This window comes from Electrona antarctica (genome assembly GCF_951216825.1).
Source record: "Electrona antarctica genome assembly, chromosome: 19".
Taxonomy (NCBI): domain Eukaryota; kingdom Metazoa; phylum Chordata; class Actinopteri; order Myctophiformes; family Myctophidae; genus Electrona; species Electrona antarctica.
This window is the reverse complement of record NC_136800.1, coordinates 34,455,240-34,481,425: the sequence shown is the minus strand read 5'-3', so window position 1 is coordinate 34,481,425 and position 26,186 is coordinate 34,455,240. Positions and strand designations below refer to the sequence as shown.

The 26,186-nt window shown below is 39.9% G+C and overlaps 1 protein-coding gene across 2 annotated transcripts in view; it reads right to left on the bottom strand.

The window, feature by feature from the left end:
- pigk (phosphatidylinositol glycan anchor biosynthesis, class K) overlaps positions 1–22,844 on the bottom strand; it is a 40,880-nt gene extending 18,036 nt beyond the window's left edge. The window contains exons 1-11 of one of the 2 annotated variants that reach the window (XM_079529182.1): positions 22,680–22,844; positions 22,384–22,437; positions 21,928–22,019; positions 21,350–21,485; positions 18,089–18,200; positions 17,252–17,348; positions 16,259–16,376; positions 13,708–13,818; positions 6,542–6,714; positions 2,061–2,136; positions 1,250–1,651 (exon numbers count right to left, since the gene is read on the bottom strand). In XM_079529182.1, the coding sequence (XP_079385308.1) occupies positions 1,409–1,651; positions 2,061–2,136; positions 6,542–6,714; positions 13,708–13,818; positions 16,259–16,376; positions 17,252–17,348; positions 18,089–18,200; positions 21,350–21,485; positions 21,928–22,019; positions 22,384–22,437; positions 22,680–22,820 (1,353 nt within the window). In that variant the 5' untranslated portion in view covers positions 22,821–22,844 and the 3' untranslated portion in view covers positions 1,250–1,408. Of the gene's footprint in view, positions 1–1,249; positions 1,652–2,060; positions 2,137–6,541; positions 6,715–13,707; positions 13,819–16,258; positions 16,377–17,251; positions 17,349–18,088; positions 18,201–21,349; positions 21,486–21,927; positions 22,020–22,383; positions 22,438–22,679 lie in introns of those variants that run through there. The other variant, XM_079529183.1, reaches the window with a different exon arrangement.
- Between the last annotated feature and the right edge of the window lie 3,342 nt (positions 22,845–26,186).

Sequence of the window (26,186 nt, the reverse complement as noted above, 5' to 3'; positions counted from 1 at the left end):
ACATAAAATATATGGATTGAAGTTTTAACCACATGAACCCTAGCATCTCTATTCTGGTGTGTCGTGTCATAATATAACGTGATGCATTGTGAGCTCATAGATCGTTGTGAGCTTGCAGATAGCCCCTCGGTGTCCTGAGGGGCTGAGCCTGAATTCTGGATGGGGACAAGGCACCTCAAGCCGGGAAGATTACCGGGAGAAGTGCGGGGGCCGGAGGAGACCGCGTGAGTTGGACTAGAGTTTGATATTGCGATTATGCAACAGTTACCCTAAAAACTAAAACACAGCAACTCAATTGCATTGTAACTAAGATATTCGACAGAAATTAGTAATTTTTAATGCCATATTTAGCCAGCACGAACACAACTCTGTCAGTGACTAGCCTAACCTGCTAGCCTACTAAGCCTAGTAGCCAGTTAGTTCTCAGTGCTCCTGTCGCGTGAGTAAAGCACAGTTCCAATGACCAGATTTACTTTTTTCTTCACTAAGGCACATCTGTAGCTGTAATCAGCTCTAATTAACTAAACTAGAAATGCAATTTGCAACATTATGCCAATCGTTCCCAGTGTAAGGTCACAACAAGGGGAAATTCTCAACAGCTTGATCAATAACAACTCTGACAGCAGAGAGAACATAACCCAACACCAGAAAAATCTTGTTTACCATAAAGGCTCATGGTGATGACTCACATCCCTTGTTCCTAGTTTGACACGGGTTCCCCTGGGAGATGGCATGAGGCACCAAGGGAAACCATAGCATTTCATTCCATCCTATTTTGATTGGTTAATTTAAAAATATTGTCTTTGCCATATTCAAGGTTACACTTCAGGGGCAGTATTATGCATGTCTTAAGTACCAAGTCTTATTACTTAACTTAAGACCTGGAGGCGTGATCAATGCCATTTGGCTATTCTGAGTGGCCAAACAGAATTGACCACGCCTCCAGGTCTTAAGTTAAGTCATAAGACCTGGTACTTAAGACACGCATAATACTGCCCCAGGTGTCCAGAGAGACCAAGGCTTAGCTTTTCAGGGAAGAATTCATAAATTGCAGATTTATATTTATATGCTTAGGAGTTTGGTAAAAAAAAAATGTAATAAAACAACAATTTGGTGGAAGCTTTTATCTACAGTGCCTTACATTACATGGAATCTTTACTTTCATTTTAGCATGGGTGGGCCCAGTGGGACTGTAATGCCAGCTGAGATACAGTGAATGTCCTATAGCAATGTTTCTTGCTACACATTGAACTATACACACACACATTGAACTACACACTCTACTCACAGCTACACACAATAGGAACATTGACAGCTTTAGTGCCACAGTCAGTCACACAAGCCCAAACATTAATAGACCAATATTTCCACTGACCCTGATATTAAATGAAAGTGTTGTGGAAAGTGTTTATGCTTCTATAGCACAAATACTATTAGGTGTAACTTTTATGGGTTGAAAAAACACGGGTTTCAGAAGTGAAAAGGTGATGGACATTCTTTTACTGAAGGTCATTCTGACACAAAGCATCCATTGCGTTCGGAGGCTGTGGGAAACACAATTCCTCCCCATAGCCACTCCATTCTGTTGGATTTCATGGTGGCCTTTCCGCACCGCGGCCAGTACGTGCTTGCATTTCACTCTCGACTGTTGCTATAGAAACAGCACAAACACATCTGTTCGTGGATGCCACGCGCAACTTTCTGAAATTAAGGCCGACACGGACACGTCTCCGATGACAGAATTGGAGGTGGTGTATCTATGAGGCATCTTATGTACGCGCGCACACACATACACACACACAGAAGCAACTGTCAGAGAAAATATGTCTCAGTGGACATGTCATGATGATATACTAATTAGTGACTAATTTGAACTGTTCTATGAATAAGCAATGTCCTCCACTACGTGTGTGTGTGTGTGTGTGTGTGTGTGTGTGTGTGTGTGTGTGTGTGTGTGTGTGTGTGTGTATGCCTGAGGTGATGGATGTGTTCCGAGCTATGTGGTGAATGGGTAATGTCCTGGACTGATCCCTTTGTGAATGTATGTGTGTGATACATACCTGATGAATGATCTCAGACACCGGGAGCTGGTCAATGTAAGACTGCCTTTCCTTCTGCAAATCTCCATGCATAGGCCTGTTGAGAAAGAAAATGTCTATTAAATATATACTAGTAAGACATTTTTAATACATAGTTACTGTAGGCTGAATCCTCTGAATTGTTGAAAATAAAAAGCGGGTGGGGGTCAATTGCCTATTTTTGCAAGTTTAATAAACCTGCATAATATGTCACTCATTTTGGTGGAAAAGGCAAATAAGTGAATTTTGCCTTGGCTACACTTTTTTATGAGGCTCAGAGGGACACCATTATGCAGTGGTGAAGAAAGAAGCTGTCAGGGAGAGGAATCTACACCAGAGTTAACTTTAATATAATTAATTATTAACAATACATTATAGATCTGATCAATCGGCCACCGATCGGTGATCGGACAATATTCACTCCAAATGACTCGATCGGAGAAACTGATCTTTTATACCATTTTAGTGGTATAAAAATGTCAATCGGATATATAGTATAACATAATTTTGCATCTTTGCGACAGGCCTAAACATTCTCCCCTTATACTATATTGGTACAAATTTAAATGGCCTGGCTTTTCCTTCATCTGACCAGAAGTGTGGAATTCATTCTCTGCGTTGCATTGTTGCTGCTGAACAGCAAACATCTCAGCCTCGGTCAGGGCGGAGGAGTATTTGGCTCTTTGGCTGAAGAGAACCTTCACTGATTAGCTGTCAGTTCCCACATGTTGTCACTTGGCTCACCACTGCAACCCTCCTCCATCTACCCCTTACTGAGTGAAGCATTCTCTCTATCTCTCATCTTCCATCTGTCAGACCCTTCTTTTTCTTTACTACCCCCTGTACGTTTGTATGTTGGCAAGTCCCTGTATTTTCTTCCATCTCTCTGTCCGTCGTTTGTGTGCACGCACTAGAACACCAAGTTTCTTTGCCTGATAGGAAGACAGGAAAACAGACCTGACAGTCAGGAAGACAGTATCCCGCAGAACCTTTCGACATACTCTAACCTGCGTGGGCATAACAGATGTTAGATAGGACTATTGAGTGGTGAGTGTGAGACAGGTGAGTGAAGTGTGAACAAGAGAGGCATTGCCTCTGCACACAATCTCTCCCTCTCTCACTTAGCAGGAGGATATGAACTCCAATTAAAATGTAACTTTATTTTACATACAAAGGATTTGCTGTGAGGATTTGTCAATCAACTTACTTGGTTCAAAATTAATCTACACCACTTCTAGAACCAATACTAGTGGTGCCCGTGACTCCAGCCATCTCAAGGTCAAACAAAATATTCATCTGAACACCTGTTCAGCTAATGGCCCGTTTAATTCCATATCGACCCAAGAAAATTTTTTCTCCTTTCTTCCTGCAATCTCTCTCCAGTACCGCAGTATGGCAACATGTGTTGCATTATTTAATTACGTTTACTCTTTGATGCAATGAGGTATGAAATTCACTTCTAATTTGAAAGCTTCACCTCTATTCCAATTATTTCGGGTGCTGCGGCATGCCCTGTAGGAACATGTATTTTGGCCAAACAGTAAGCAATGGCTCGAAGGGAACTAACTCATTGCAGCATAAGGTCTACAGGTCATGAAGGAGAACAGGGAGGTGCATTAAAGTAGCTTGTGCGTCCAGGGTAATCCACTTAATGGAAGGCCCTGTGACTCCTCCAGGAAAACAGCTGTTTAGTAATGAGTGAGGACGGCGTTGGAGATGCAAGGAAGACAGAGAGAGACCGGGGAACATTGAGAAAGAAAGAGAGAGACACACAGGGCAAGTGACGTGTACACACACACACACGTGCCACTAAATCTCCACCTCCACTTGTCTGAATGGCTGGCTGAGCTTGCGAAAGTGAATTAAAACCGCACTATGTTTAATCACAATTTATTTCAGAGGGCACCCGCAGTCCTCTCCGCGGGAACACCAGTGGCACTGGCGATAGCCCATTGTCAGGGCTTATAATGAAATGCTTACCAAGGGCTTTCGGACAGAGCTCTTACAGCACCACCATTTTAGGCATTTCTCAGAAATTATTTGTCTTAACCCATTTAGACCAGAGTTAAAAACATTCACTTTGAAAGAATATATATTCAAAGATTTGCGCCATATTTTCACGAATTTTCAAAAATAGCAGATCTACAAGCTCGTAGCGCGCCACTCGGTGGCGCGCTATGAGCTTGTAGATCTGCTATTTTTCAATAGCTTAATTATAACATAATGTTTAAAACACCAAAAGGGGTTCCCGCCCAAAATGGGTTAAAAATCCTGTATTTGATGACAAAAAAATACATCTGGTTATCTTTCCATAAACCACGTAAACCCTACAGGTATATATATACTTTATTGATCGGGTTGGCCCAGGGGTCTGTACTTGGTCCCCTGATCCTTTATTCCCTCAACACAAAATATATTCAATGGAAATAACCAATCTACAAGCTCACAATGCGTCACACTGAGATGCATTGTGAGCCTGTAGATCTGCTGTTTTTGCTGAATGATCGCCTATTGGCAGTCTGCAGGGTAATTATAGGGACACTAGGGTGATTTCTTCACAATCCCCAAGTCTCATGGATGAAAACATCATAACATGCGCAATGGTAGCACCAAGGATTCACTGTAGCTTTGAATGTTGGGAGCAGTCTTTTGTCCTTGTGTAAGATATGAGCCAATTCAGTGCATCAGCAAACCATGCCCCATTAAAAAAAGATCAAATGAAAGGGATATTGCCACTTTCTTACATCATAATTGGTGACAACGTCTCTAGAATTAGGGCAATGTCTGTTCTGTTCAATTACACTGATCACATCTTTTGTGTGTGCTAGCTGGAGGCTAGTTCGACCAGCCGTATTTGTTGCTAATCGATAGCAAAGTAATGTGGGAAAGGTTGATGCAGTAATGACTAACTAGCCCAAGGCAAAAGCAGCTAACTGGACAGCCGATAACTGAACTCAATGTGTGCCAATTAGCTCTAATTGTGAATTGGCATTAGAATTGTAGTATTTTGCTATAACCACACAGTGGCTCAATTAACAGGCCTGCTTGATGAAATGAATACAAAGTGGGAACCTACGTTTATTTCCTTCACATCGGTTTGTAGAGGGGAGCATTTTTTTGCAAACGTGAGGCCTAATGAGCCCATGTGTGATTGATTGATTACATTTTGGTACATTAGTGGGTTTACTGACGCTCTAAATGAGTGTCCTTATTAAAGGGATTATAGTATTTGGGGAATGGCCAATATGAGTAAGCAGACAATGTTTACCCAAACACAATGAGGTTATGCAGAAAATCAACAATGATCGCTTTGGTGGGGACTGACAGCTCTCTACCCCCATCTAGTGGTCAGGCCAATTATCACACCTAGTTTGTATGTACTGTGTATGTAGGGGAATAATGCAGTGCATTGACATTCACATGAAGTGAGAACTGTCATATTTACAGGTACACAAAAAGAAAAGAAAATGTGTTCTTTTTAAAATAATACAGTGTCTGCATGTCATGCAGGGATCAATCATATAAAGTCTTCCATCACCCACAGTTAGAGCAGCTCATTAAGACAGGAATCAATATAAATAATGATGGGAGTTCCAATCAAAGCCGGCGTATTGTGTCTGTAACAAAAACAACAAATTTGTTTGTTGTTTTTGTTTCGTGTTCGTTTGTTTTTTACCCCATCTAGCTTGACCTCGAAAGAGGACAAACTTTTTTTTTTACACTCGCAGACTGTAATTTTGGTCCCGATTCAGAAAACGGCCTTGCCAAAGATTGGGTTTGACAAATAATAAGGCTCTAGTCAGTCAAGTGTGGTGCTATAATCTAACTATAAATGCACCAAGTCTCTGTGTTTGTGTGTGTAATTACGTCTGTAATCCACATAACTCAAGAACCGTTCGCCTCAACGACTTCAAATTCGACACACGCGTTCCACCCCACCACAGGAGGTGCAGTGTCCGGTGTCATGTAGTTCTGATTCCCGGGTGACCAGAATCATCGCAAATGGACCTCTGTCCAGGCTCTGGAGTGTCAGTGTCCTTATACTGTATGGAGCTGGCCTGTTCTGACATCATTCCGACGTGTGCATATACTCCATATTTGGGCATGGGGCTGACAAAGAACTCCATATATGGGCATAAAAGGGAAACAGATATCTGGGTGGGGCATGCAATTCCAACTTGCATCGTTCCAAGTAGGCCAGTGCCCAACGGGCACCGCTGTAGAGGCGTAGTAATGTGGCAGAGTAAGGATTAGGATTTTCGAATCCAGATTTGTTTTTTAAATAATTGCTTAATGTCTTTTTTATTTTGCAAGCATCTCATCTTAATGTGCTGCAGCACATTATTCGGCTGTAGAATAATTATTGCAACATTGTGATTTCAACAATATCACTTTTTAGTTACCGTATACAGGTAACTGCGGGACAAAGGACACATTTATGGTAAGAATAGACATGGGCTTACCGCTCCTTTACAGGCTCTTCAGTAATGGTCAAGTTGATGGTTTCCGTGGTGAGCTCCACTTTGCGGACACTACCGAAGAAGTCGGTGATGAGGACACTCCCCGGGTCTCTCAGGAACAGGTCAGTACGGTGACCCGGAGTGGACACACACTGGCTCTTAGGGCATACCTTGAACTAGAAGAAGAAGAATCGATTAACATCAGATATTCAGCACACATGTATGATACGTCCATGATTTGTTTCAGTTGAATGGTTTGAGCCATACTGTACGTTACATGATGGACACCAAAGCATAAAATAGGTTTCAGTATGCTAGATACTAACATCTCAGTAGCTCAGGTGGCTTTGTATAGCTAGTGGATATTAGAACAGCACACATCAAATATGCTAGCTTATGTCTATTTTTTTTATTGTGTTTTTTCTGGATCCACGCCCACCCATCTGACTACTTAACACGGCAGCCATGCCTTTTCAGAGGATGTTTATTTTAATGATCAAACAACATAGTTGACAAAGTTCACATTTATCAGTATCACATGAAAACACATTTTCAAGGGTTTTAAAGACGAAATACCATTGCATTGTTTTACATTAATATAATAATTATATATACAATTTGATTTTGGTTTTGCCAATTATATTAGTTACAATATCCTCACGGCTCACAGGTTGCGAACCACTGGTTTAAGTGGTCTGGTATGGCTCAACTGTACTTGGACTCCCAGGGCTTGCTGTTCTGTTCCCATAGGGACTAATGGTACAATAAAAGCATGCACCCCGTGGTACGGCAATGCACTTAGGAAACATCCATCACAACTGTGCATGGCTCTTTAAAGACCACAAAACATGTAGTGGCTAATAAGCTGTCATGACTCAATGATGTGGCACTCCTTGGGCTAAAAACGTCCAAAGCCATTTCCAAATGTGATGACCTCAATCACATTTGTGATGACCTCATCACATTTGTGATGACAGCTATGGACGTTTTTAGCTATGGACGTTTTCGTACAAAAAACAAATGCTTGTAATGGATTCAGAATCATGAAAAAACCCTTGTTTGACCCCTTACATGCTACTTAATGTTGGCGTTTAGAGCGCAGCCCTAAATCTATTCCGCTCTTATCTAACAAACAGATAATTTTCAGTTGTGATCGGAGAAGCCTCTTCCTCTCCAGTCTCCCTCACCTGTGGTGTACCACAGGGATCTATACTTGGTCCCCTCCTGTTTTCCATTTATATGCTCCCCCTTGGCAATATACTGTAATCCGTACTCAGGATGTCGCAGATGACATGCAACTATACATCCCTCTACAACCCGGTGTCACAGGTAAATGGTAAATTTATATAGCGCCTTTATCCAAGGCGCTTTACATAGATATGTGCATTACATTCACCCATTCACACACACATTCATACACCGATTGCAGCGGAAGCCATGCAAGGTACCAACCAGCACATCGGGAGCAATTTGGGGTTCAGTGTCTTGCCCAAGGACACTTCGACATGTAGACAGGAGGAGCCGGGATTCGAACCGCCGACCCATGGATCATTGGACGACCTGCTCTACCTCCTGAGCCACAGCCGTCCAGTCTCTTATCATGCCTCTTGGATATTAAAGATTGGATGTCAAATAACCTCTTACAACTGAATGAAGCCAAATCAGAAATTATATTATTCGGTCCCCCCAACTCCACGCAGCCATTTATCCCTGAGCTTGGTAGTCTATCCCCCAACGTAAAAGAGGTTGCCTGTAACCTGGGTCTGATTTTTGATTCTGGGCTCACTTTCAATCCGCAAGTAACATGAGTTGTGCAAACTTGCTACTTCCAACTAAGGAACATAGCCAGAATCAAAAGCTTCCCGTCACCCGCAGACTTGGAATAGGTTATTCACGCTTTTATCTCGTCTCGTTTAGATAACTCCATTTACTCTGGCCTATGTAAAAAAAACTATTTCTCGTCTCCAACTAGTCCAAAACTCAGCTGCCAGACTGCTTACAAACTCAAAAAAGACGTGAGCACATCACCCCCATTCTAGCCACCCTTCACTGTTAGTTACAGAATTGATTTTAAGATTTTACTTTTTAAATAATTAGCAGTAAATGGTCAGGCTCCCCAGTATGTCTTTGACATGCTGGCTCCCTATAAGTCTACACGCACACTCAGGTCCTCGGACAAGGCCCTCTTGAGACCCCCACAGCCCTTGCAATCCGTGCCCCCAAGCTGTGGAATGCCCTGCCTATTTATTTAAGACTCACAAAGTCTGTGTCATGTTTTAAATCCCTTCTGAAAACCCATCTTTATGTTAAGGCCTTCTCTTAAATTCCCTTTGCTTATCTTATTCTATTTTTTCTTCATTATATGTGTATGCCTTCATTTTGTGTTTGCCGTTTTATTTACTGACATCTTGTTGTAGCTGTGATTAGGTTGTTGTTTTTAGCTCAGTTTGTTATTATGTTGTTGTTTTTACCCTGTTCTGTAAAGCACTTTGTGACCATGTCTTGAAATGTGCTATATAAATAAATACATTCATTATCATCATCACTTAAAGCAGAACTACAAATTGAACATTTTGCCTGCAAATCGGTTGTTAATGGTATCTCAACTTTCAGCAGCTGTCACAGATTCTCCTAGGGAAACTGAATTTCATTCATTTCTTTGTGAGCTATGTTACTAGACACCTTTACAAACACATTGGTGAAGAAATTAATTGGCAAAGAATTTATTCCAAGATTGGACATTGTTCTGATAATATTCCATGACTAAAGGTGTTAGCACTGTTTTTATCCCTCATCTTACAAAATTACACAGTAAAATTCTGTGTACATTTTCCTTCTGTAACTCTGTGTACAAATCTAACATTTTATTTGTACATTCATATAGTTAAATTAACACTGAGATGTGTATTGATATCACAGCTTGCCAACATTATCTATGGTCAGAGAAGTGTTCAAAGGGAGTATGGACAGTGCACACTTGTCCCTCACATAATCAGGACTAATAGCATCCAACAACATGTGGCAAAGATCAATGCATTATTGATTTTCAAAGTAATGTGTATATATAATATTGTGAATTTGTCTACTATGATTGCACTTTTGGGTTCTTGTTGGCTATGTTATTTGCATCAACACGGACAGAGGAAGGTGTCGCACCCTATACGGACACTATAAAATGTGACACTTCTGTTGTTGACAGCATAGTATAACGCTGACGAAGGCTATACGCCGAAACGCGTACGTTGTGCTGTCTGCTCTGCAGCATACTGTGCGAATATAAAATAATACAAAGTGCCTTAAACCAAATGACATGTCCGTGAGTGCTGGTATTCTCTCCTTAGAGAATTTCTTGTAAAGATCATGTCTGCACAACTCATCTTCAGCATTAAAGATAGTATATCAGAGGCAGAGCAACACTCAAGACAGACTGTATGGCAGAAGCATTTGAAAAAATTGTGAGTTAATACAGTCTGTAGTACAACGGAAGTTCAAGGCTGTCTGCCTCATCCCACTTCCGTCGGTCACGTAAATGTGTCCTAGTGGACTGTAGGCTATACGAATTCCGAGAGAAAAGTACCTGAAATGGAGTTTTAGATTTTCCTAGTCAAGTCAATGGGAAAAATGTATTCACTAATAAATGTAGACCTATATAAATTAAACTTTTCTTTCACAAGTAAATGCTGTAGTACAATCATAAGTACACCATTGATGTGTGATGTAAATGTGGTGGTAATATTCTGCATATAAATTAAGTTATTGAAGATTTTCACTTCCGGTGTTGCACTTTGTAGACGATCCCGAACCGCTCAGCTAACAAACTGTCTGCTGCCCATAGAGATCCATATAAGCTATTAAACTCGGAGGTTGGCTTTTTGGGCTTCAAATCAAGTTGTAGTTTGTTCTTTATTTAATCAGGTTTAAGAATGAGATGTTTTTTGTGATTTAGGAATGTTTCGTTCCTGAGCTATTGAGCCAGCGTTGGTCATTGCATCTGTCTGTATGTATTTTTCCGACGGCACGGGATCCGTCTTCCCCTTCCGTCGAGTGGTGGATTATAGTATGTATATGTTATGATCCAACAGTGCACAGTAATGTAACTGTTGCTAATTCCCCGCCTGGGCGGACTTAAACCCGTTGTATTTGCGTGCCAACGGTAGGCGGTTAAGAAATTTGGCCACCCCGAAAGATAATCATTCCGTTGTGATCGTGCTGTTCATTGTATCACGCTGGGTGCAAGCAGGGCTGTAACCGCTCGTTGTCAGTGTCAGGTTGAGGAGGGGGCGGACAGTGTGGTCTCGAAACAGCGCATGTGTTCACGTTAACATGCCCCCATCCAACTGTCAAACTGTCAGGTGCCTGTCTGCCACGTCCAACTGTCAAACTGTCAGGTGCCTGTCTGCCACGCAACCCCCGCGTTGGCCGCAATGCTTCCCCCGCGTCTGGTAAGTTGTGGCGACTGACGTGCGAACATTCCGAAGGTGTCGAATAGCTGTAGTATGCGTTCGAGTTGATTTCCCAGTGTGGGTCTGATGCATAGGTCTGATGCCTGCCAGGGGGCGGTGTGAAAAAGGGGAGGTGCGTTGGAGAATGCAAGGGGAATGTTGCGTGGAAAACTGTGTTCCATTAGTAATCCGTGTCCCTCCCAACATGCATTTCACTGGTGACACGTGATTTGCGGGGACGGGGAGATGAGTGGTTTTTGACGCAAATTAATTTAATTAAGATGACTGTTATAATGGTTGGCGTGTGTAATGCAGGGCACATTGAGGCTGGAGGATTGGGCTGTGCGGCGCTAGGTTCCTTGAGGCTGTCCGTGCGTCGTAGCGTTGTGAGGAGGCGCTCTAAGCGAGCAGCTGTCTTGCTCTGTGCTAAGGAAGTGTACAGACTGACTGACAGACATCGTTCGGTCGATGATGATGATGATAGTATAGTTTAGGCTTGAGAGATTAGAGCAACACATACTGTAATAGGTGATTGATTCATTACAAAGTTGACAAAGTATAATTTATCAGTACTCGTCCATACCCACCGATAACCATGCCTCAACTATGTGCAGACTTGGGACTACAGGATCGATAGCCAATGCGTAAAACTTGGTAAATATTTGGTCAAATCAAATATTAAATGGTGCATTAATATAGGTTTCCGAGTTCCCCGGTCTCCTCCTGGCTTTATATTGATGTGTCTTTGAGCAAGACAATCAAACCATAAATTCTCCCAATAAGCAGGTTGGCACCCTCACTGGTTGCACGTCATAGAAATGCACCCCACTGGCTGCAACTGACCTATGGGCTGCCAGTTTGACACCCATGATTTAGGCCTTGTATCTGACCACACTTTTCAGAACGAAACAAAAAATAAACCCTTTGGGTCAAGAAATGATTGTCAACCAGTTGAAAACAGAGGGACAGTGGATTCTATCGACAACATCAGAGCACAAGTCTAAATGGGATGGGATGGGGATTTAACAAAAAACTAAACAAAATGTTGGCACCAACAGGGAAATCCATAGTATTGATCCTTAATGCTGCAAAAAAGAAAGAAAAAAGCCTAGAACAAAGAGTGCATTTTCAGAAACAGGTAAATTGAAAAAGAATAATATGCATTAGTCGGAGTGTATTGATCGAATCAAGGCACAATGGCAACCAAGTCTAGGATTGAAGTCTCCCCAAGTATGTGTGTGTGTCTGTGTGTGGGGGGGGGGGGGTGGCCTGAGGTGGCAGTTTATCTTTGTAGGAGTGGGAGCAATAAAGGCAACAGCCGGGCACCAGGCCAGGTCACCAGAGCATTGTTTTTACACACACAAACACACACACAATGTTTCAGTGTGGCGTTAGATTAGCTACTGCACAGCTTGAGGACTGGCTGGCAGCCCCTGACGCTTTCATCCGAGCCCGCTGGGTTCTTTTATGGACAAGCCAGTTTATAGAAATTTAGATAATGAAAGAGACAGAGAGAAAGGTAGAGACAGACGTTAAAAAGAGAAACATAGTCTGCCTCACTCAGTAGTAAGAGTCACAAAGTCCTTTTCCCAAGTCACTTCCCCATTGTTTACATCCATTAAGTCACCCAAAAAGGTCCTGCATTAGTACAGTTAAGCTTAACAAGGGCACTTTGTTGCCAAAGCATAAATCAGGCTAAACGTCTGGATCCACATAAAGAAACTCACATGCTTCTCATGGGTTAGATGAGGATGAATCACTACTTGCAGTAAACCAGACACTGGTGTAGTCTAGTATGAAGTAAAGAGCATAGCTCAGCATACTGTCAATTAATTTACCAGGCCCCCCTTGTATCCCCACGCAGCACATCCCCTCCTATGCATGCACGTGGGTGCACATTTACAAGCATGACTACATTTTATAATATATGGCAACAAATTTAAGGTGTTTGAAAATGTATTTTCAACATACAGTATAGTCCTAACCCAGTCTTCATAAAGTGGAACAACAGAAAGAGGTATTTGTGTGTTCACATTATCAGTATATTTGAAAGATGACCTTTCTGGTCAACTTCAGCTCTGATCATGTGGCCTCGGTCCTCTTTCTGTTCACAGTCACTATAGTTCAATTTTAAAGCTGGCACAGGCAATCTGTCTACGCTCTACAGCAAGTCTAGAGGGCTCAAATATAATGGCAAAGGGCAGGATTTGTATGCTCAGGGTTTGTATGCTATGGACTCTTGGAAGAATAGCCCGATAGGGCATTACATTACATTACATTACATTACAGTCATTTAGCAGACGCTTTTATCCAAAGCGACTTACAATAAGTGTATTCAACATAGGTAGGGAACAAAAACTACTAATCACCAGAAGTCTTTAGTGCAAAAAGAGATTAGGGCAAAAAGAGATCCATAATCAAAACAACAATCATCTCAGATAGGTGCCCCTGAGAGTGAGATTACATCTAACAAAGTATTCCATTTTGAGGGTCCTCGACATGAAAGGAATTTGAGAAACTCTGGATACACCACTACAGTAAACCCTCACACACACACACACACACACACACACACACACACACACACACACACACACACACACACACACACACACACACACACACACACACACACACACACACACACACACACACACACACACACACACACACACACACACACACACACACACACACACACACACACACACACACACAGCCCCTCACCAGGTCATTCATGTTGGCAGTGCTGGCAGGATGGATGTCTTCCAGGAACTCCAGCAGATAAAAGGTGTAACGGTCCATCAGGTGAACACCTATAGCCAGATCTGGCTGGTGCTGGAGATGAACAAAAAACAATTACTTTATCATTAGTGCAGTTCGGTCATCTTTGATCTTGCCATATTAAAAAAGGTTTTCGAATCATGTTGATACTTCATCACACTAAAAAAAACACTAATTAGTAACTTCTTCTTCCTTTGGAAGGAAATTATTGCTGCATTGCCAAATGAATACAGGAGACACGTTCTTCCCGAGTCATCACTGTTTGACAAAAAACAATTTGCAGTTCTCACTAATTAGTACAGTATAAAGGCTTTGACAGATACAGACACTCGTGTCAACAAACACACATTGTTTTCAGCGGCTGTAGACAAACTGTAGGCATCGAGTGGGCGTGTCAAACCGGTTGATGCGTCTTTCAAATTCAGAGCTCTGTTCTATTGACAAGCATCACAAACCAGAAAACCACCAGAAAACAATGGTGGCACCCTCATTTATCGAACTTGTGTGCAACCAAAAAGTGGGTGGGTGTACGCTCATTCTAATGCAATGCTTGGCATTTAGCAATCTGCCATCAATTTGATGAGAGTGTAGCCGACAATCAAAGCTCACGTCAAGTCTCAGCTCATGTATTCAAATGTCTGTCAGCGTAGACTTGCGGTGCAGGGCAGGCAGCATAATAGTCCGAGAATCTGACAGATTATATATATTTTTAGGGGAATACATATGTTTAGACGCCTATGTCAAAATATTTACCAAAGGACTGTATCCATTATTATCATCATAAATCTCAGGTGAACCCGAGATGATTTCTGTGGTCGGTTCTGCACTGGTTTCTATGTTAGATTGATAAATGAGAGCCACAATGTCATCAAGGCATTGCTGACTTCAAACTTGTATTACAGTGTGTACAGTATGTTATGTACTATGTAGTGATTTCACTTCTACACTTCGACAGTTCTAAATTCGCTTTTGAAGTTTTACTTTATTTGCACGTAATAGCTGGTGATGTTCGGTCTCTAGAAAGTCACATATATGATTAGGAGAAGCTCCTTTAAGATGTAGTATCCTATTCTATATGACAGCATACTAGCCAAGTACTATAACGGTTCAGCACTTCAAATTCACCTTTGATGTGAACAAGTAGCCTAACTTTCGATCTGAGCCTTTAGTAACTATTGTGGGTAGTCATTGTGAAATACTGGAGAAAAAAAAAAAAGGTAAACATAAGTAATTGTACCGCTTGAATAAATCCAGACAGAGCAGCCCTGAATACAAAGGTAATTCTATGAAGAAAAGTGTTATGCATTATGATTTATTTACTTGAATTTACTTCAGATTGAACTCCCTCATTAGGTATTGACTCCCCAAGTCAATACCTAATGATGATTGATTATACACATTTTGTTTGGCCAGGAACAATTGAATAACTATGTTTTCCCATTTTTTTTAAGCCTGTGGACTTACAGTTTTACCTTCAATCCATTTGTTTAAATGTCAAACATTAGCTGTAAGTACACTGCCTGTACCCCGTTCAGCCAATAATGTCAAACTCGATGAGAATTTAAAACAGAAACCCTACTGAATATCTAAAACAAGACTTGTTTCTTTCTCGATTCTGTACCTGAAGGTCACTTCCTGGACACTGAAAAAGGCCACATTGTTTATATGAAATATTAAATAATTATTATTATAATGATTTTTATGATTCATGCCAGTCTAGCGTAACAAACAACTAATTCATTCAGTATTTACAGGTGGAATTTTATTTGAAATTAAAACTATATAAAAATAAATGTGAAAGGGGTGTGTTTTTTGTCACTTCATTTCATGTCTAGCATCCTGCACAACAGTATACAGTAGATCATTTAGGAGGCTGTCAGGAATGTATCTCTCTGACAAACAACTGCATCCTTTTGACCTTTGGTGCCTGCAGTGCACATTACCATCCGGAGTGTTCAATTACAGTAACTTTGAGATGATCCATTTGGACACTCTCAAAGCTTAAGTTAACTCTCCGGTAATTAGCCGTTACTACTGCAGTATGCAGCAGTAGTAATGGTTTCTATGTTAGATTGATAAATGAGAGCCAGAATGTCATCAAGGCATTGCTGACTTCAAACTTGTATTACAGTGTGTACAGTATGTTATGTACTATGTAGTGATTTCACTTCTACACTTCGACAGTTCTAAATTCGCTTTTGAAGTTTTACTTTATTAAGTTAACTCTCCGGTAATTAGCCGTGCGTACTTGCAGTATGCAGCAGTAGTAATGGTTTCTATGTTAGATTGATAAATGAGAGCCAGAATGTCATCAAGGCATTGCTGACTTGAGATGATCCATTTGGACACTCTCAAAGCTTAAGTTAACTCTCCGGTAATTAGCCGTGCGTACTTGCAGTATGCAGCAGTAGTAATGTCGAGCTTCTGTGTTTTGTGCTTATAAGCGAACAACCCTTTATGTATTTATAGTACAGGAAAACGGCAGGTGACTCACAGACAGCGAGTCCTCTCCGACTTGGCTGCTGGCCAGTGCCATGAGATTAGGAGAATAGAACCTCTCGTACATGGATGCTCCTTGGCAGGTGTCAATGATGAAGAGTAGTTCATTGTACCTGAGCGCACGTGCACACACACACACACACACACACACACACACACACACACACACACTATCATATACTGTATATTCTCATTTCTCACAGCTGCCATAACACACATCCCTCTGATTATAGAGTAACCTTCTAACCTTTGAAATCACTCCAGTCCCTTCAAACTACTGTTGCCATGGTGGTCAAAATACGACATTATGCCCCACTCCAATACACTAAAACACTGGTTCTCAAAGTACATGCATGTGACATATGAGAGACTTCAATTGAGCTGTGCATAAATGCACCATAGACTTTATTTTGCTCACCGAGTGTACCACAAAGTATTTAATTTAGTTATTTTATTCATTTTGGTGCCATTTAATTTACTTCTTGGCAATATTTATTTCAGATGAAATGGGAGTTAAATACTGCAGTGTGTGTGTGTGTGTGTGTGTGTATATATATATATATATATATATATATATATAGCCTATACAAAATATGACTCCTAGCGCCGTTGAAGTGGGACTCGTAAAATGTCCCTGGGACCCATCTAAAAGACCACCCCTGGGTCCCAGGACCCATTACATAGAAAACCTATTTACAGAACATCACTGCTCATGGATCGCTGCTCTACACACCCTCCTATTCAGCATCAAGGTCTTGAGCTCAGCAATGTTCCGAGTCACCGCATGAAACATAATAATCCATTGACAATCAGGGAGAGTAAATCAGGGAGTGTTTCTCTCTCTCTCTCTCTCTCAGTAAAAGGTGTCGTTTGTGTGTGCATGTGTTCGCCTAATTTGGTGCTGTAAGTTCCCTTTCTGGTCTGGTCTTATATCAAGTGATGATAGCGTGTGCCAGATGTGTAGTTGTTAAAATAGAAATCATCATACCGTCTTTTCTGCCACATCTGCTCAAAGGCATCTGCCAGCTCTACGTTGCTTATCTCCTCAGAATCCTGGAATTTCAGGAAACCGTTCCCACCATGTCCTGTCATCACACAATCATAAAAACACATCAAACCATAACTCATGTGATTACATGAACCAAGCACAAGCTCACAACATGTCACAATGTTGACTCGTTGTCAGTTTGTAGATCAGCTGCTTTGGCAGAGATTTGGTGTACGAAACAAAAGAAAAGAAAAAAGACTGCATTTTTCATATTACAGGATACATTCATTGAATTGATCATACATTCTCGATAGGCTGGAAGAAGAGATCCCACTTTTCCCACTTTTTATAGAACTTATCCTCTTGTAGTCTAAGTATGAATGTTAGTTTTTCCATAGCGTTTAACCACTTTAACCATTATTTTAAATTTAAACTTTAGCTGTTGAAAAATAGCAGATCTACAAGCTCATAGCACGAGCTTGTAGATCTGCTATTTTTGAAAAATCTTGAAAATCTTTGAATATACAGTATATCTACCAGTAAGACACCCTGAGGGAAAGAAGCGACCTCGCCCTGACATGCTACAGTAAAACTGAACAATCCCCAAGAACAACTTGTAAAATCTGAAACTACGCTTGACTGCACAATTTATGTCAACCTTCTGGACTTTATTAGACGAGTGTCCTGGTCTAAAATAGCTACAGGACTAGACTGCTATTTTATGGAGCCCTCTATATACTATGGTGTTCGTTTGCAGCCATTTTACATCCAGTCGTTGGTGGAACAACAAACTAGGGCTTTTTCAAAAGTATAGACAAGAGGAGGTGAGGTACCAACCAGTAAGATATATAAGGATGTTGCTGCGGTCATCAGAGAGAAGGCGTTTGGAGCGTGGGGTGCTTGGTGGCATCCTGCCAGTCAGAACTCGCAGGAAGTTCTCCACTGTCACCTGAAACACAGATACAATTCAAAGTGGTAAAATTTGAACCAACTTCAACCCAGTGTTGTTTTTGGCAGCAAAATTCTATTTTAGTTTGGTGGAATGCCTGTCGGTGGACTGAAACTTAATTTAGTCATATTTTATTTTAGTCACCTGGAATGTTTTAATTTTAGACTAGGGTATTTTGGCGGGCCTTGATGGCTGATTTTGCACTTGCTGAAAATAGCCTATCTACAAGCTCTGTAGATCTGCTATTTTCAGCATGCAACCAAAAATGACTTATACTGGATCTCTTGGCCACTAGTCCCTTCCTAACATTTTAGTCTAGTTTTTATTTGTTGACGAAATTGTCAGTATATTTAGTCTTAGTTTTAGTCATCATAGCTTAGTTTTTATTTAGTTTCCATTTAGTTTTCGTCAGTGGAAAAAGGTAGTCGACGAAATCAACACTGCTTGAAAGGACCACTTCACCACTTTTCAACCTATCTTCATATAATAGGTCCTCACTAATAATCATGAAAAAATGGCACGATTTTTTTCTACTCAGTCTGTGTCTCATAGGATAGCGGTGGGCAGTATAGAAACCGTCTTCCAGTGACATCATCATTAGGCAGATTTTTTTTTAAACAAGATTCTTTTACAAAAATGTTTAGATTTTCATTATCGTGAGAACGATGGCTTCCATTTTCGAATTGCAACTTTTCAGGACTAGAAAGCCTGCAGTTTCTATTAGCTTGTATTCCCCATCGATGATGTCACTGGAAGACGGTTTCTGAACTGCCCACAGCCCTCCTATGAGACACAGACAGAGTAGAAAAAAATTGCACCATTTTTTCATGATTATTAGTGAGGACCTATTATATGAAGATAGGTTGAAAAGTGGTGAAGTGGTCCTTGAACCCCAGCACCCATAGTATGAGGAGAGCATTAGCTGAAAATAGCCAATGTACAAGGACAACGAGCCGTGACGCAATTGTAGATTGGCTATTTTTGATGAGGATGGAAAAATGCAGCCCAAGTACAGAAGCAACTCAGGTCTAAAAGGTTAAAACTCACATGGACTGGATTCTACCATAAGCTTAATGTAGTCTCTCGTTTTAATACACACATTATTGAGAATACATTTAAATAAATGTAAGGGAATGCAACACCTCTGATCTACTTCAGATGAATATCAATTAAAATTCACTTTAGTTGTCATTTTGGAGACACCTCATGAGTGATGTAACTGCGTTGTCATACAGAAGTACCCCTCAAAAAGGAATGCTGCAGGGTCCCTGACTCCCACCCCCCGGGGATATTTTTGAACGCAAAACAGGTTGTCAGAAGGTATTAAGTGGATATATGTGATGTATGCCATGCTTTTGTTATTGCTTAATGTAAGTCGCTCTGGATTAAGAGCGTCTGCTAAATGCCTAAATTGTAAATTGTAAATTGAGCGACTAAAATAGTGGGGAAAAAACACATCGATGTCAATGGTTATTGTGGAAAAATATACCAGTGAAAGATTATTTAATTTTTGTGCACAAAATTGCACAAGATTGTACACAGTATGGGCCACAGTATGTACACAATGTACTGTACACAGTATGGGCCAGTCACCAAGGAAATTTACGACCGGGTGTAAATGAAGTGCGTAAATGAGTGTGTATATTCCGTACGCTCAATCTCACGTCTCATTCATCAAACGTGGCCGTACCTGCCATGTATTTTCATTCATAGGCTACTATATTGAACTCATCATGAACGACATGCCTCAGCATCGAACTTCCATCATGCCAAGTGGCAACATGTTGGGCACATAGCCATTAGCCAACATATTTTATTTGAAGTTTGTGACTAATTGATTCAACATGAAGACTAATGCCTCTTTTACACAGCGACCATCTCCAGATAAAACGGCAAAGTCCCGTTGCGTTCTCATTTTTTATTGACCCTTTACACGAGAACGCACACTTTATGAAAACGCTATAATATCGCTAGGTGGCGGTAACGGGCTGCCAAATAGACCAGTCACCCACATTACGTACAAGAAGAAGAGCCAGCTCCCCCTCCACGCAACCCTATCAGGGTTTTGCTTCCAGAACACAACGTGGTTCAGTGGCCGTCGCTCGCTGCCTGCTTTCTATAACGCATCGAGGTGACAGACAGGCTGACAGACAGCCCATAGTACATTAGGCTACATAAACGCTGCTGCCGCCTATCGCAAGGCATTTTATTTACATCATGGTTTTACATTCACCATCGCTGATGAGCAGCGCTTTGTAGGCGAGGAGGGAGGCTTGTTCAGGAACTCCATATGGCTCTGCATCAATGTAATAAATATTCGCTGTGAGCCAACGTGAGCCATGATGTCATACGTTTTGCGGATTCACCGTTTTGCCTGTTTATATGGAGACCATAGGAAACGGCGTTCTCAAAGATTTCCACTCTGGGAGGTGGTTTCACTTTGTTGCGTTTTCACCTCCTGAAAACACCGTTCTCGTCTAAACGGACACGAGCAAACGATACTTTATTTTGCCGTTTTCTATGAACACCATTCTCGTGTAAAGACCACCTAAAGCGTGCTAAATGCATTTACGCTTTGATCGCGATCCTGATAAGTCAGCTTGTTACTTGACTTGAAAATGATCGTAGAATACGCTCAAAGTCACAGCCAAAAAAAAGAAGATGAATTCCACACGTAACATAGAAATGGTCAGAAATGTCGGCACGCTCAAAATATGACCGTAAATTGCTTGCTGAATCTGGCCCTATGACTTTAACTTCATAATATTTCCAAATGTTTTGTCTGCATCATCTAAAGACTTATCATGCATTACTGAATTCTGGATTCTTATTGTAACCAACTGAGTGATGGGAACATACTGTAAAACAAACTGTGATAAAGAACAAAAAGACAGGTTTTTTTTTCTCCATTCGAAATAAAGGACAGGGTTGCTCCTCTATCTCAAGATGTATGAATAATATGAAGTAATTTCCTGGTAAACAGGATTGGTAAATACTGAACAATCGGTGGCGCGCCGCTCCGCTCCCCCCACCCCCACCCGCAGACACACCACACACCCAACCTCGATTACCCACACACGCCCTGCTGCCTCTCAGTGGGATGTCATTGTGCGTGTGATTGTCTGTGTTCCACGACAACATGGGCTAACCTCGTATCCACGGTAATCCACCTCCACATCATCTCCATACACGTTCAGCTCCATGTTCTTGTGGCTAAACACTGTGGCAGGCTTGGGGTTTCTATGGTTACAGGCCATGTCATCTGCCAACATCAGAACTATGTGACTGTGAACACAAAATGGATTTGGGTGTTATTGATTGAAATTTACTGAATGTTATGGAACGATGTTCAAATATGAGTTATGTACAGACTTGTATAGTTGAGTAAAACAAATAATGAAAATAGCTGATATTCAAGCTCACAATACATTGCAATGTGACACGTTGAGACATTGTAGATCTGCTATTTTCTCAATGTTTTTTCATTATCGTAATCGCGGCAAATATTTTAAATAATTGTGATAATCTGGACTCTTCTACCTGATACATTTACACATTTACAATGAGGATCATCTTTATGAGGAGTCAGAGGACATCAGTACCTCAAAGGCCAACTCAAGACATACGAGAAACAGACAGAGAATATCACTATCAGCCTCAAACTTATCTACAAATGTGAATACAAAAATGATTGCTGCAAGGTTAGTCACAGTTTTATGTGACTAACCTGTCTGGAATGCCCAGTCTCTTGACACTTCTGTACACAGACAGCGTATTGGCCACATGGCGATAGTTGAACCAAAATCTGGATGTGCATACCTATGGAATACAGAGAAAACCAGCGAAAATGCATTAACATCATAAAAGGCAACGCATGTTTAATATTAATCTTTTCTGTTATATGCGGGTGGATGGAAGGATGTTCCACAATAATTGCTGGCTAGTTTTTACACTGACTAAGTGCAAATGTGCTTGTCAGACACCTACAATTCAACAAATTGTAGGTGTCTCAAATCCCCACCTGACGCAAAAGTGGTCCCTAGCTGTCACAATCAATGTGACAGTGATTGCTGATTGTGACAACCAGGTGACAGTCACAATAATCCGTTTGAAAAACCCCATGTAGTATTAGACAAGATATACTGAAGATAAGATGTACTGTATATTCGCTTTGAATACTCACCAGCACTGCCCAGTTGTTAGTATGGCCACTGCTGAAGAACTGTCCTGCTTTAGTCTTCGTATCAGAGGAAGAGGGAAAGAAATGAATGACGCAATTCATCCATTTGGGTGTACGTTTATATTTACAAAACGACTCTCCATTAACAAACTCATGTAAGATACACAGGCAAGTGAGGCAACACAGGTTAGCCAAGCTCGCTACATGATAACAATGTTGCTAGTGTAAAATGCAACGTGACTTATACAGTTTTAGCACAGTCACAAACGGAGGTGCGTATTATGATGACATGTACTCACCTCTATGTTATTGCTCCATACTACCAAGTAGACAGAAAATAAGCACAATAAACTAAGTAATTTCATTGTGCAGAATCCTTGCACTGATCGAGGAAGTAAAATATTAGCTAGCCCCGCCCAGTGCCGGACACACACACACATCGAGTTCCTGGTCCACACGTTTCAAAATAAAATAAAACCTCAATTCGCGTGCAATTTCCCCCCCCCCCCCCCCCCCCCCACTGTACTTCACACAGTCCACAGTACCCTACACTCTTGTAGGACAAGAGTGTAGGGTACTGTGGACTGTGTGAAGTACAGTGCTCTATATAAAATGCACATAGTGGGAATTAGGCCTAGTAAAAAAATAAATTAAGTAAATTATATATTTCTCCTTATTTATTTACAAATTATATCTATACTACTACTACTAATAATAACAATAACAATAACAATAACAATAACAATAACAATAATAATACTAATAATAATAATATAGGTAGGCTATGCTAAAATTGTTATCCCAAATTTAAGTTAAACTTTTCACAATTAAGACATTGTCAACAATGTAGGCCTATTCATTAGTAACTATAGAAGCTCTCAGTGTTGCTATATTTTGAGCATCGAGGAGGCTACTATATCTTCTTGTGTATTATTCACATACACAAATCCTGATAATGTATATAAGAATAGGCCTACATTTGTAACTTTCAATTAAGGTGTGTATTTTGCCTTGAGGCTGAGTAGGCAGCAAACACATATTGCATTTCACTCTTCTTCTTCTTTCACTGTTATGTGCATGTGGTAGTACAAAGGCAGGGTAGGTATGAGAGGTACCAGAAATGTCCACCATGGAAACAGAAGGTTAGATACAGTAGGCCTATAGGTTTAATCACTAAATCACTAAAATCACTAAATCACTAAAAATCACTAAAAATCACTAATCACTAAATACACATAATATGAAACCCCACTTAGGCAACCACGTAAAAAAGAAAATGGTACATATAGAACAGTAGAGGAGCGCTAATCACAGATTAACTAAATCACTAAAATCACTAATCACTAAAATCACTAAAATCACTAAAATCACTAAAAATCACTAAATCACTAAGAATCACTAAAATCACTAAATCACAAAATCACTAAAAATCACTAAATCACTAAAATCACTAAATCACTAATCACTAATCACTAAACACACATAATATGAAACCCCACTTAGGCAACCACGTAAAAAAGAGAGGACATAAAATGGTACATATAGAACAGTAGAGGAGCGCTAATCACAGATTAACTAAATCACTAAAATCACTAATCACTAAATCACTAAAATCACTAAATCACTAAAATCATGAATCACTAAATCATTAATCACTAAATACACATAATATGAAACCCCACTTAGGCAACCACGTAAAAAAGAGAGGACAGAAAATGGTACATATAGAACAGTAGAGGAGCGCTAATCACAGATTAACTAAATCACTAAAATCACTAAATCACTAAAATCACTAAATCACTAAAATCACTAAAAATCACTAAATCACAAAAATCACTAAAAATCACTAGATCACTAAAAATCACTAAATCACTAAAATCACTAATCACTAATCACTAAATCACTAAATCACTAAATCACAAAATACACATAATATGAAACCCCACTTAGGCAACCACGTAAAAAAGAGAGGACAGAAAATGGTACATATAGAACAGTAGAGGAGCGCTAATCAGATTAACTAAATCACTAAAATCACTAATCACTAAATCACTAAAATCACTAAAATTAAAAAATTAAAAAATTAAAAAATTAAAAAATTAAAAAATTAAAAAATTAAAAAATTAAAAAATTAAAAAATTAAAAAATTAAAAAATTAAAAAATTAAAAAATCACTAAAATCACTAATCACTAAATCACTAATCACTAAATACACATAATATGAAACCCCACTTAGGCAACCACGTAAAAAAGAGAGGACAGAAGATGGTACATATAGAACAGTAGAGGAGCGCTAATCACAGATTAACTAAATCACTAATCACTAAATCACTAAAATCACTAAAATCACCAAAAATCACGAAATAAAAAAAAATCACTAAAATAAATCACTAAAAAAATCACTAAGAAAATCAGTAAAAATCAGTAAATCACTAAAATCACTAATCACTAAATCACTATTCACTAAATATACATAATATGAAACCCCACTTAGGCAACCACGTAAAAAAGAGAGGACAGAAAATGGTACATATAGAACAGTAGAGGAGCGCTAATCACAGATTAACTAAATCACTAAAATCACTAATCACTAAATCACTAAAATCACTAAAAATCACTAAATCACTAAAAATCACTAAATCACTAAAATCACTAAATCACTAATCACTAAATACACATAATATGAAACCACACTTAGGCAACCACGTAAAAAAGAGAGGACAGAAAATGGTACATATAGAACAGTAGAGGAGCGCTAATCACAGATTAACTAAATCAGTAAAATCACTAATCACTAAAATCACTAAATCACTAAAATCACTAACAATCGGACAAACCAAGTATTACACAGTGGTTCAGAGAATTGTCTTTATGTCTACCTTTGGAAAAGATTGCATACATTCTTAAGGACAAACAAGAAATGTTTCAGGAGGTGTGGGGCCGTTTTATGAGATACATAAAGAACAATAATTTGTCACATTTAATGGATGGAGCTGAAGAGGAGTAGTGCTGTTGTTTTTTGTTTTGTTTTGTTGTTTTTGGTTATTGTTGTTTTGCTTTCTTTATATCAGTAATTGTCTTGTACTGTTCATTGTTGTTGTTTTTTGTATATTTGTATTGTCATTTGTGTGTAAAAAGGAAAATAAATATATTGTTGAAAAAAAAATCACTAACAATCACTAAAATCACAAAGAAATCACTAAAAATCACTAAAAATCACTAAAATCACTAAAAATCACTAAATCACCAAATCACTAAAAATCACTAATCACTAAATCACTATTCACTAAATACACATAATATGAAACCCCACTTAGGCAACCACGTAAAAAAGAGAGGACAGAAAATGGTACATATAGAACAGTAGAGGAGCGCTAATCACAGATTAACTAAATCACTAAAATCACTAATCACTAAATCACTAAAATCACTAAAATCACTAAAATCACTAATCACTAAATACACATAATATGAAACCACACTTTCCACGTAACCACGTAAAAAAGAGAGGACAGAAATAAATTACATTCACCCATTCACACACACATTCATACACCGATTGCGGCGGAAGCCATGCAAGGTACCAACCAGCACATCATCGGGAGCAATTTGGGGTTCAGTGTCTTGCCCAAGGACACTTCGACATGTAGACAGGAGGAGTCGGGATTCAAACCGCCGACCCATGGATCATTGGACAACCTGCTCTACCTCCTGAGCCACAGCCGCCCCTTCCTTTCATCAAAAGGAAAATGTTCAATGAAGCATTTCAATGTTGAACGTCGCTCAAATAGTTTCTGGTCCATCCA